This window comes from Aedes aegypti, chromosome 2 (assembly GCF_002204515.2).
Source record: "Aedes aegypti strain LVP_AGWG chromosome 2, AaegL5.0 Primary Assembly, whole genome shotgun sequence".
In the NCBI taxonomy this organism is placed as follows: domain Eukaryota; kingdom Metazoa; phylum Arthropoda; class Insecta; order Diptera; family Culicidae; genus Aedes; species Aedes aegypti.
Genome location: NC_035108.1, coordinates 296,499,049 through 296,512,419, shown reverse-complemented (window position 1 = coordinate 296,512,419; position 13,371 = coordinate 296,499,049). Strand labels below are relative to the sequence as shown.

The 13,371-nt window shown below is 35.8% G+C and overlaps 2 protein-coding genes across 7 annotated transcripts in view; one reads left to right on the top strand and one right to left on the bottom strand.

Moving 5' to 3' along the window:
* The window catches only part of LOC5566514 (alpha-N-acetylgalactosaminidase), a 254,907-nt gene extending 244,738 nt beyond the window's left edge, over positions 1-10,169 (top strand). For all 4 annotated transcript variants that reach the window (XM_021845467.1, XM_021845466.1, XM_001650856.2 and 1 more), the window contains exons 7-8: positions 7,844-8,008; positions 8,072-10,169. In XM_021845467.1, the coding sequence (XP_021701159.1) occupies positions 7,844-8,008; positions 8,072-8,230 (324 nt within the window). In that variant the 3' untranslated portion in view covers positions 8,231-10,169. The remainder of the gene's footprint in view (positions 1-7,843; positions 8,009-8,071) is intronic.
* The window catches only part of LOC5566513 (6-phosphofructo-2-kinase/fructose-2,6-bisphosphatase 1), a 399,659-nt gene that overhangs the window by 347,608 nt on the left and 38,680 nt on the right, over positions 1-13,371 (bottom strand). The window lies entirely within an intron of this gene.

Here is a 13,371-nt window from a genome sequence, read left to right as displayed (position 1 = left end):
ACCTAACCTAACATTTCTTTTCTTTTTTTCTTTTCCCATGAATTTCCTTTAAACGATTTCCCTCAAATTCCCTCCGTAACTCTTTATTTAAATATTATATTATTTACCATAAAACAGTATATCATTGATCAATTAAACAATTTTCAAAGCATTAATCGAGCAACTCTATCTTATATTATGTTCATTATTATTGTTTATTTTATTATAATGGTTTTTCGTACTTAGCGTTCGCCACTCACTATCCTATATTGTGGGGCTCAGACCACCTAATTTTGTTTTGCGATAATTGAGTTGTGTTCATGAATATTTTTTTTAAATCTATCAAAGAATAATTTGCCATTTGCCAATTTGGCTTTACGAATACCCATGCATTACCCGTATTTCACAAATTATGTAAGCAGGAAATTATTGGCTTAAACAAAACTGGAATCGCCAAAATCCGTTGACAACATTTTTATAAATCTGTTCAAACAAAACAAGCATTTTTTAATGCAAAGATTCCTTAGAAAATTGCCTACTTCAGGGACGTTTTGCAATTCATTACATTTTAATTTATAATAAATCAAAAAGTAAATGACTCTTAAGCTTTCGGCTTCAAAAGCAGTAATTTAACTTGCAACAGTATTCAAAATAGTACTGAACATGATTTAAATGGGTGATCAATGTAATCCCAAATTATCGAAATAAAGAGAATATCAAACGAAATATGCCTACAACCTTTAGAATAAAATACCGGACAGCACCCAATACCGAACAATCTTAGTAAATTGTGCACCAGTGTCTCAAAATACATTCATTTTGCATAGATTCCCTCGATCATGGTATCAAACATGCAATAAAAATAAGAAGAATGAACATTCAGAACAACATCGTAAAATGTGTTATTTTTCATCATATATGGAAGATGTTTTTGATGGACATCTTGCATGCTAAGTAGAACTCAAAATTGGCTATGAATGACCATTCTTGGAGGCAAAACATTTGATGATGTACTAAATAAAAATACTTCATTTTGGTATTCGATAGCTATTTAGGACTGCTGGAAGTGTTGAACTACTATTGAAAAATTTCACTTTTATATGAAAATCCATCATGAATTATTTAGGTACCGTAATCCGGGGTAACATTGATCATTTTTTGAGATATTTCTTAAATTTTTCATTTGGAAATGCAAATGTCGCAGGTTTTATATTTTTAAAACAAGTACTGACACCCACCGCTTGTGACTACATACTGTATTTTGGTTTTCAAAAGATTTGTGTATGTTTAAATAAATGTTTTAAGTGATTTTTTGATTTTGCTGATATGGGGTAACATTGATCACCCATGTAAACAAGGTTCGGTAATATTGAAAAGGTCGTAACTTACTTAAATCATGGCTTCTGATGCCGAATATGAAGGCCAAACTTACAAGTCTTACAAGTCATTTACTTTTTGAGTTATTTAAAACATTAAAACACTTTGAATCGTGGATTACGCCTAAAGGTAGGCAATTTCCTAAGGAAATTCTGCATTCTTAATAGTAGTTCGTTAATGTTGCTTAATTGAATGAACTTTTAAAAGATTTGACAACGGAATCATTTTCAGCGATACCAATTTTAGTAACTACTGCATTTTCCTTGCTCATACCACATGCAGAACTCATGTAAGACATGAATCTTCGGTAGTGTCATCTATAATGACAAAAATCATTGATTAAAAAAGTTGACAAATTTACGCATTAACTAAACGCAATTTTCGCAAAAGCTCAATTTTCATTAGCTTACGAATGTAAGAAAGAGAGGCATTATTCATGCTTTGAAAATATTCCATCAATAAAGGATGATTCGAACTTATTACAAGAAGGGTCATACCGATCAATGTTACCCCGCTGATCAATGTTACCCCGGATTACGGTATTACAGTACCTGAACTAATTATCAGCTTGGTGTTTGTAAAATATGCAGAAGGTATTATTTGAGGTATTTTACCTCTCATGCAGTGCTAATTCATACCTCATTCAGGTTGTAAGTATTGGAAATTATCTGGTATGGAATAGAGAAACTTAAAAGTAGATGGAGTACCGTATACCTTTTAATTCCGCTCCTAAATGCTTATCTTTGACAGATACGCGTATTTCGACTACCACTGATAATGATCAACGTAGTACTGGTTGTCAATAACTCTATTCTTAACCTTCCTTAGTCCCTAACAAAAAGTTACAAATTGTGACTTAGGGGTCATGCACAAATTACGTCACGCTCCGAGGGGGGGAGGGCCGATCCGAGCGTGACAAGCCTTACAATAATTTTGGAGGACTCATACAAAAAACGTGACAGAGGGGGGAGGGGTCAAAAAAGTTGAAATTTAGCGTGACATAATTTGTGTACCATCCCTTAGGGAAAATTCAAACAGCTCGCAAAAATCTGTGTATTGACCGAATTTAGTTCTGTTGAACTTAAATGAAAGACACACCTGTTACATCTGAAAAAATCCTATAAGAGACTCTTACTTTGACAACCTGTTGTTTCGTAACTAAACAAGTAATCTGAACTCATATTGTTGAATGGGTATTCACGTGAACTATGAATAAAGATTTTTAAATCTCTTAGTTATGCATACCCGGTTCCGAAAACCCGGAACATCCTAAAAGTAAGTTTCCATCGCAGTTTTGTATATGTAATTCACATTGGTACTATTTGGTTGATGGATATTTTGACATACAATTTTTCTGTAGTAAGGAACCAATTACCGGCACACATCCCCTGAAAAATTCGGTCCAGTATGGTCCATGCGGAACCAGTTCCTGGAGTGCCGGAAGGTGGCCAATCAGGACAATTCGATTAAATTACTCAGATTTATGACCCACAACCAAACAAATTGTGCTGAATTCCTTACGATTTTTTATGTTTGCATGTATTTTGTCAAAAGAATGAAAGGATGGTTATTCTGGTTCTTTTGGAGCACCGGAATGGCCACCGGGACACGCGTAATATGGGACCACAAAGTTTTAGTAACAAAAGTAGTCATGCGACGGCTCAATCTTCATGATTTTCAATCCCTCTGACTCTGCTAGTTCAATTATAAATAAATAGCCACTTTGGTTCTTGTGGGCTACCGAAATAACCCAGGAATGACCAACGGAGATACCCTTATTGTGGGACATTTCAGTTTTGTACCAAAACTAGGTATGTGAAGGCTCATTCTTCATGAATTTAATACCTGTGACTCTTCCAGTTCAATGATGAATTACCTCTTTGGTTCTTCTTCACTACCAAAATAACCCAAGAATGACCACCGGAGATACCCGTACTGTGCGATATTTAAGTTTTTGTACCAAAACTAGTCATGCATCAGCTCATTCTTTATGATTTTGAATACCTGTGACTCTTCTAGTTCAATTATAAGTGAATGACCACTCTGGCTAATTGTTACCACCGAAATAACCCAGGCATGACCAACCGGTGATATCTTTATTGTGGGCGATTTCAGGTTTTGTACCAAAACTAGACATGTGACGGCTCAACTTTGCTAGTTTTCTGAGCACGTGACACAACTCACATAATAGTGAATGGATGGCCAGTCTGGTCCTTTGCTGTCACTAAAATAACCCAGGAATAACCACCGAAGAAACCCGTATCATGGGGTACATTAGTTTTTGTACCATAACAAGACATTTGACGGCTCAATCTCCATGGTTTTTCGGGCATGTGACTTTTCTCACACAATAATAAGTAAATGACCACTCAGGTGCTCAGGTTTCAGGTTGGCCGACGAAGCTGCAGCTGCGTTATCCGTTTTGTGGCGTAGTTGATCAACGCGTCCAGTCTAGCGTATTGGGAGTCGTGAGATCGAAGCTCACCAGACGGATTCCATTATTTTTCACATATTTTACATCTCAATTTAGGGGCCTTCCTTAGCCGAGTGGTTAGAGTCCGCGGCTACAGAGCAAAGCCATGCTGAAGGTGTCTGGGTTCGATTCCCGGTCAGTCCCGGACCTTTTCGTAATGGAAATTTCCTTGACTTCCCTGGGCATAGAGTATCATCGTACCTGCCACACGATATACGAATGCGAAAATGGCAACTTTGGCAAAGAAAGCTCTCAGTCAATAACTGTGGAAGTGCTCATAAGAACACTACGCTGAGTAGCTGGCTCTGTCCCAGTGGGGACGTAATGCCAAGAAGAAGAAGAAGACATCTCAATTTGTCCAAATTTACTTTTGTGTCTACGAACTTCAGGTTTAATTTTCTTGGCACAACTAGCCAGAATGATTATTCATATATAATTGAACTAGAAAAGTCACAAGTATCATGGCTCATTAGCCGTCGCATGTCTGGTTTTGGTACAAAAACTGATATGTCCCACAATACGGGTATCTCCGGTGCTTTTATGCCAAAATATCCATCAACCGAGTAGTACCGATGTGAATTACATGTACAAAACTGCGATGGAAACTTACTTTATGGATGTTCCGGGTTTCCGGAACCGGGTATGCATAACTAAGTGATTTAAGAACCTCTATTCACAGTCCACGTGAATGCTCAACAAAATGAGGACGGTTCAGATTACTTGTTTAGTTACGAAACAACAGGTTGTCAAAGTACCCTTCAGAGATTCAGAGTATTCAGAGACCCTCTGAAGGGACTTTTTTCAGATGTAGTAGGTTCCCGGCGGCCACAGTGATCAAATCCGGATCTCCGGGAGGGTTTCTAAAACTAGACATGTGTGCCTTTCATTCAAGTCCAATACAACTAAATTCGGTGAACACACTGATTTTTGCGAGCTGTTTAAATTTTCGGGTAGAAAAAGCCCTAAGTAATAAATTGTATTGTCGCACCGCCACCAAACCGGATCGCGCCAGTGAGACTCGCGACGCGCCTCAACTCGCCGCATTTTGAAATCAGTTTTTTAGTGTGGCGCTGCATTCTTACGATTTTTATGAACACAGCCCACTATTCACATATTAGCTGCGACGCACGGGGCCTGAGAAAACAAAAATTTTAAATAAATGTTGGTCTTGATTTCTACCGGATACATAATAACTACGCAAAAACAAAATTTCACACAAAATATAATTTTCAGAAAATTTTAAATTGCAAGGTTATTTCAATCAAAAGTTTGAATTTTGAAATGGGTCAAAAAAGACCCAAGGTCCTTACTAAGGTAAAGGATAATAAAACAAAAAGTTGTAAAATTACTGATCAATTTTACGGTCACTAATCTCTTATTCTTTTGTGTGATTCCGAATGTGATTCAAGAGCAAATACCTCAAAGATCGTCCTAAAAAAATTGAAGAGTGATTAATAATGTGATGAACTATTAAATATAATTGTAAACATTTTCCTGAACGTATCCTTGAAATAATCTGTGGAATAGTTCCTCACAAAATCTCTTAAGAAATTCTTTTGAAAAAAAAAAAATTCTGAGCGGTTTTGTAGAACAATATCTGATGGAATTCTTGGTGATCTTAAGAAGAAAAGGAGACTAATTTTGATGGAATACTGTTTACAAATGTTTCCTAAAGCAATATTTAATAGAATTAACCCATAAGGCAGCGTCCTAACACTAAAATTGTTTTTTTTTTACCCCTTCTCTCCTCCGTAACGCTTTTTGTATGAAAAAAATCATTTTTTTATATGAGCCGTAACGTTTGAACCTAACCACCCCCCCCCTCTTACTAAAGTGTTACGTAATTTGTAGATGCTGCCTAACCTAATTGGATTTTTTAGCAAAATTCCTAGTAGAATGCCATTAGAGATATTTCTAATCGAAGTTTATAAATCAATTCAATTTTGGAAAACTGCTACAGTGCTAAGAACAATGGAACGGATTTCCGATTAAGTAGTTTTCCAGAATAAAATTGATAGGAAAACCAATTTTAAATTACGATTGAACGGTGTCCGTTCATTTGGCCGAACGCCGTTTGGTCGAACGTCATTTGGCCGAACGGGTCATTTGGCCGAACGGGTCATTTGGCCGAACCACGGAAAAAAAAATTGCTTCAACGCTGATAAGTAGGAGTCATAAGTGTGGCCCAATAACTAATCAGGTGATTCATTTGTTGATTTTGATAATGTGGCCGAACGTCATATTTGTCGCTATATAAGTGCTCCAGGAGATTAATTCAAACGATCCGTTAATTCAGGACGAAGTTTTGAACTTGTGTCAAGACTCTAAGCTGATGGGTTGGTTTGTTTCCGGATTACCAACGGTGTGCTAGGTTTACTCCTGATTGGTTTTCATCAGAATTTTTTTCTTCTTCTAATCATAGGCTATTCTTTCGATTTGTACTGGTTCCATAATTGTTGGCAATAATAAATCTTATTTTTTTATTGACAATTTTACCTTCTTTACATAATCGGCAGTTCTTTGTAGTTATACTGATATAATAATTATGTGCATTACACTTGCTTTAGTTCTTATAAGAGATTTTTCCTTCTTTTGATCATAGGCTGTTCTTTCATATTTGAATATTTTTCATAGTTTATTGGAATTATGGCTTCTAATACGCTCATAAAGAGTCTAATTAAAAACATATTTTTAGCGCAAGGGTTAACTTAGGAAAGATTTCATTGTCCTCCCAGATTAAATCTGCACCGTTGCTTTCGTATATCAATAAATCGTACGATTCAGTGAACGTCAAATAGGTTCACTGTTTCTCCGTCGAGAAAAGAAGAAGTCAAAACTCGTGTTTGCTAGAACTATGAATAAAATCGCTTAATACGATTCGAAGCATTGAAGCGAACCGATGCTACAGAAGGACGAAAAAGTCTTAAACTGTCTTTTAGTTGCTGTCAAAAGCTGACTACAAACGCAATGCGAAAACCTCTGCTGGCTACTATTACCGTTAGCAGAGAAGTTAATAATTGTTTTCATTAATGATGTTCTTCTTTCAGCATTGACTATTTCTTGAACTAAAACTAAAGAGCTGATTTATCCTTCTTTAAGAATAAATTGTTCTTTGAAATTCATTAAAAATTCATGCTAACTATTATCTATCATCAATTATTTTCAATTTCGGCCAAACGGCATTCGGCCAAATGGCATTCGGCCAAATGACCCTTTCGGCCAAATGACCCTTTTGGCCAAATGGCGTTCGGCCAAACGGCATTCGGCCAAATGGCGTTCGGCCAAATGACCCGGAACCCGATTGAACATTTCAACGATAAAACAACAAAACTGTCAAATCCCTGAATAAGGTTCAATAGGCTGTCAAAACTGTTTCTGAAAGATTATTTGAAATAATTCTTCAAGGATTCCTAAATTGTTATTTGTAGGGACTTATAACAACATACTTGGAGAAATTGCTAGAGGCTTCGTGCTCTACAAACTCATGGAAATACTTCTGTATAAATTCATGGACAGACGTTTCGATGAATTGCTACTTAGATAAATTTATTATGAGATAATTAGTAGTTTTGTTGGCAAGATTCTCGGCAGAAGCCTTAAAAGGTGAATGACAGGTTCTTTAGTACATTCTGTCGAAACTAAAAAATGTGTTTTGAGTCTATTTTCAAGTCAAATTTAGGTAAAATTTTTGAAGAGTCCTAGTATTGTGAACGATATTCTTTCAGAAATGTTTGATAAAATCCTGGTGAAAGTGATTAGACCCCAAAAAATGTCTGTAGGAATGAATGGAAAGATTTTTTTCTGATATTCTTGCAATGTAGATCAAAAAACTTTTGGTTTTATTTTATTCCAATTCCAGAAGTGCATCTGGATTCGTACAAGCAATAAATAAAGATAGCCTATAAAAACCGAAACACAAATTGCAGAAAGATTGACATATTTATACATCAGATTTTTATAACAAAGATTTCGATAATGTAGATACAATATTTTTTTACATGCAATCCTCAACAGCACAAGGGCATCGAAATCTGGTCCCGTCCGATCACACCGATCTACCAAACGTTCTACTCGTACGCCATCGCCTTCGTAAACCGAAGAACCGACGGAACTCCCTCGGATGTGGCCGTCACCCTGCGTGAGCTGGGTCTGATCTCCCCCACCGGATACAGGGTTGAGGTAAGATAATTATTTCAACTTCGATAAAATCACACGACCTCACGAAACACCATTTCATTTCAGGACCTGTACGAGGAAGTCGACTACGGAATACTGAGCCCCCAGACCAAGATCAAGGTAAAGGTCAACCCATCGGGTGTTGTGATTCTGCGCGCTGACGTTCAACCGGAACGGTTCTCCAAGAGACCGTACAACCCGATCTTCTACCGTTATCCCAACTAAGGCTAGTAGGTGTACCATTTTCCAGAAGAGCCAGCCGTGTGATCCCACATACGATTAAGAAATGTGAAGAAGAAACAACTCTACAACCTAGCACCTAAGTCTGATTTAGAGCCGATAACGAACTCAGTACTGTGCAAGTCTTAGTATATGGGAGAAACTCTCTATGACGCAACATAATATGGCGTGACGTATTATAAGGTTATGTGTTTCAACAACTACAGTTACAAGTATCATTTATTCTACAGTCGACTCTCCACATCTCGATGTTCTACATCTCGATATCTCTCCCTATGTCGATGATTTTTTCGGTCCCTTCAATCTGCATACATTTTCACTCTCCATATCTCGATATCCTCCTTATCTCGATATCTCCCTATCTCGATGTGATTTTCGTTCTCAATTTTCTCTCCATATGTCAATATGCCCATTATCAAAGGCTACTAGACTAGATTTTAGAGATTCAAAACAATTTGAGAAGACGAAATGACATCTGTTTGTTTTTGATTTTCCTGGCAACGGAGTGATTTTCAATCTAGTATCCGTTAAAAATTTGTTCTATGTCTCGATCTCTCCCTATCTCGATGGTCCCTTCGATATCGTGATGTGGAGAGGCGACTGTATTTTCAAAGGTAGCCTGACAACATTTATGGTTTTGTTATGGTTTAATGATTTATTTCTGCATTTAAATAAATCTTCTATAAAACTATGACAAAATCAGAAGCGTGACTTGAGTAATGGCTGTAAACACCAATGTTATTTCGAAAAGTAACAATATTATTATAACTATAATCAATAAACAATTAAATATATAGCAAAAACCTTAGGCTTCAAAAGAGTTGAATCGAATAAATTGTGAAGGATTTATAATTTAATTAAAAACGTACACCCAACTTTGAGTTAAAAATAACTCAACCAGATCAACGAGACACATAACCTTAAGCTAATTCACAGTCGTCTGATCAACCTGATATGACATACTTTGAATGGAACCATTACAATACAAAAGCAGTTCGTGTGTAGATAGCAGCGATGTTAGATGCAATTTGTATATCTAAATTGAAGCAATTGTACAAATGATGATTACCGGCTCGTTTTAGAGAGGGGCCTCTTTGCCGATTCGTCTTTCTCCGAATCTGCACGACACGCAAAAAAAAGAAGATAAGGGATAATCTCAGCCAGCAGGGAAAACAAAAGAAGCAAAAAAAACAATACGTCGGAGAGCACCCATCAGGAGAGATAATGATAATGTGCCAGCTTTGCCAGAATATGCAATGAATTCCCTATGGAATAGAATTTCTGGGTGTGTTTGGTGGGATGGGGTGATACCTCTGGAAGGTGTTGCTCCATAAGGAATTCATTGGTATGGTGATATTTATTATACAAAAAAAAACCAACGCAGATTCGTATCTGTAAAATTTCACTTTGTAATTTGCACGCAAGCCCCCACAATAGGCAGGGAATGGAGATAATGAAGATAGAGCAATAACCACACAACTGATAGACAGAATTAATTAGTTTTAAAATTCTCAATCTACCAACTCGCCAAAACAACTTGATCAAAAGCAGATCTTTCCAACCTTAGTCTAAGCTCACATAAACAAAAATGGATGAATAAGAACATGGAAACACTTTGAGACACATTATTGCATTGATTTCGATGTTCATAGTGGAACTTGATGTGTATCGGTGGAAGCCCAAAAGCACTAGAAGTGGTTTGAACCAAACTGCGGAATAGTGACTGAAAATTTAAAAACAAAATCTGATCTGCTTCGGAAGTCCCACTAGTAGACCTGACAAAAATTAAAACTTCAAAACAATTTGAAAAACATAAGCAACAAAGTGAGCATTCCCAAATCAGGTCTGCCCTGTTTATGTAATTTATTTTTATCCTAGTATGTAAGTGATATGAAATTAAATAAAAAGTGGTAGTGAAAAGCGATTTGAAGCCGTAAAGGATGCAATGAATATCACAATCCATACCATTCCGTTGTAATTTGCAGCCATAGATAACAGGAAGAAAGAAGAATTGGATTACTTAATTTATTCATTCAAGTTGCTTTCCTCTCGACGGGTCTGATGGAGTGGTTAGAACACATACCTTTCACGTCGAGGATGTGGGATCAAATCCCATCTCGAAGACAGCCACTTGTGTTCTTAAGGTTTATAATATCCCTGTATAAACTAGTCTAAGGTTCAAAATTTCGTAAGAAAGAAAAAAAAAGTTGTTTTTCAATCTCTCACAACTTGTTTACCGAGTACGGTAATTTGATGTTTGATCGCATGAACAGTAACAGAAATTCGCTCACAGCTCATTCGGAAAGCATTACTATCCGTAAAGTGTTCGCAATTCACTTCGTAAGCTAGAAATAACTATAATTTGTTAAATACATGCTCTAAATGCAGATCGCGTAGAAACTTTTTTTTTCTCTTCTCAATTAACAACCATTTCGGACTATTGAATAACAGCCTTTCAGACGCATTTAAAGTCACTGTTGGCCTTAAGTGTTCCGAATATGAGTCAAAACGGTACGCAGTTGAAAAGAAATGTCACTTCAAATTTGGCTCACTGAAGCAAATTTTTTGACCATTTCTTCAGCAGAAATTTTTACTTTTCTTCAACGGAACAGCATACTTAGCTTAAGGATCAACAATCTTGTGCCGCATCAAAGCAAGTTTTAAGGAAATTCTCATAATGAGATATGGCGTGAGTCAGAGCGGACCAAGTGACATTTTCCATATTTTGAGAAAAACAGGCTCAAAGCCTTATTCTTTGTAATTTTTGAACTCGGTAAAATTTTGGTTCAATATTTCTACCCATATTTGTGTTACTTTCAAACAATATAATGTGAAGTGATAATCATCAAAAACCACAATCCAAACATTTGATCGAACGATTTTTTGATGGATTATGTGCACTTGGTCCACTCTGATTGAACCACAGACCTAGAAAAATAACAATCATTTAATGCTTATATGGTCAAACTGGGTGCATATCTTTAAAATAAACAGGTTTTCAAAACCCATCGACATCAGTATCGTCAATTCTTCAATAATCCATATCTTCAATCACGAAATCAGTGGCATTACGATAACTTGAAAATTAAAGTTTTGCTATTTCAGGGCATTGGCGACCAGAAACATTCAAATATGCGTTCAGTCAGAGTGGACCAAGTGAAAATCTCGAGTACCGACAAAAATATACTGGTTCAATAAGCGGGTTATAGGACAGTCCATACATACACCATAAAACTACCATAAAATTCAATCCGATTCTGAAATCGACTCAAAAAATGCAATAATCAATCAGTTAATTGCTTTTTGGCACTTGGTCCACTTTAGGGACGTTCCGATACTTCCGATATATCGGAGTATCGATATTTTGCTTTCGATATTCGATATTTTGGTATCGATATTTCCTATTCAATATATCGGTGGTATCGATATTTTCTTCCGATATATCGTACATTAATATAAGGAAAACAATTGTAGGGTTTTCTTCATTCATAATTAATTTTATGTATACTTTAAATTCGGATGAAATTGATCGGTAGGGTGAAATTGATCATCATGTCACACAATTTTATTTTTACAAATAGAGCACTAAAAACAATCAAACTTGTAGTGAATGAACGTTGTTTGTCTTAACTATTGTCGAATTGTGAGTTGTGAAGTTTTTTCTGTTAAAGAATATTTATTTCTATGGAAATAATGTAAAAAGGCAAAATCATGTTCGGGCGGGTATTCGAAGACTTCCATAAACTTCTAGTTCTAAAAAAGGATTTGAACATGGTGCCATTCTCGAAGCTTGTGAGTTTATATATCCCCAAAACAGATTTTATCATCAAAATTAGTACCAAATTGCTCATTTTGTGGAAATAATTGAATTTCTGTTAGATGTTTGAAAATTCCTTTGGAAATTGCCTACATTGAGGCGTTTTCTGCTGTATATTGAATATGTAATATTCATTTGTTAAGATTTTAAAAAGCATATTCGGATTCAGTGAGCTCAAATTAAGTAAGTTGAGTAGTTTTCGAAACTAACAATTATTTTATTGATAAGTGATTAATTTCACCCCAAAATGGGATTACCCCGATTTTTTATTTTAGAGATAATTTTTAACACTAAAATCACAATTGTTAGAAAATTTCGGTACATGAGATAATAGGACTCACCATCGTACTCGTTTTCCTGAATAAAGTTGTTGGGCATAGACAACAGTATAGAAAACAGATCAGAAAAACCTTAAAAAATGATCAATTTTACCCGGAATTACGGTATTTAAAAAAGTAGTTCCCATTTGAATTGTACTACAGTGGGATTCCGTTTTTGGCAACAAAGTCGAAATTTTCAGTTGCCAAAAACAGAACCGTGCCAAAATCGGAACCCATATTTAAAATTTTATTTTTCAACTATTGGTTTTGAAAACATGATTAGAGTGTTATTACATCATCCTAGTGGAACCATATCACATCGAGACTTCAGAACGGTTCTCTTCGGAGCAGTGTTCCGGAGGGTTGTATACTAAGTATGCTATTAATCTATAACCCCATAATGTGTTTTTCTTTTTTTTTTTGGCAAACGTTCTACATACTTTTTACGCCTCATCGTTTTCAATGATTTTTTAGAAGCTTCATAACACTATTTGTATGTGTGACATCAATAATCGCATTAGTGTCTTTTATTCAAGAACAGGACATTTTCTGAAAGCTGTGTAAGAATACGAAAAAAATTGTATTACTGCATTCTTACAAAGACATATTTGCAAAATAAAAGCACTGGGTATTGCAAAATAGCATAAGTTTTTTTGTAAATAACATTTTAAATCAGTTTAACTTCAAAACTAAAGCTAAATTTGACATTCGATAAGTTTAGAATTGCTCCTCTAATGTATGTTCCTGATAAAGTTAAGGATTTCATAAGGAATTACACTGCGAAACACGTTTTTGTCTCCAGCTCCAAAATACCGCTATTCACTCAATTAAGAGTCGCTGAATCCATTGCCGTTTTCAGAAATATCATAGCACGTCTAGTTTTTGAGATATTGGCTGTTGAAAATGCAAAAAATGACTATTTCAGCAAACTTGCATGCAAGTTTGCCAGCTTGTAAGGCAATTTATTTGCTCAATTTGCCACAGAATTC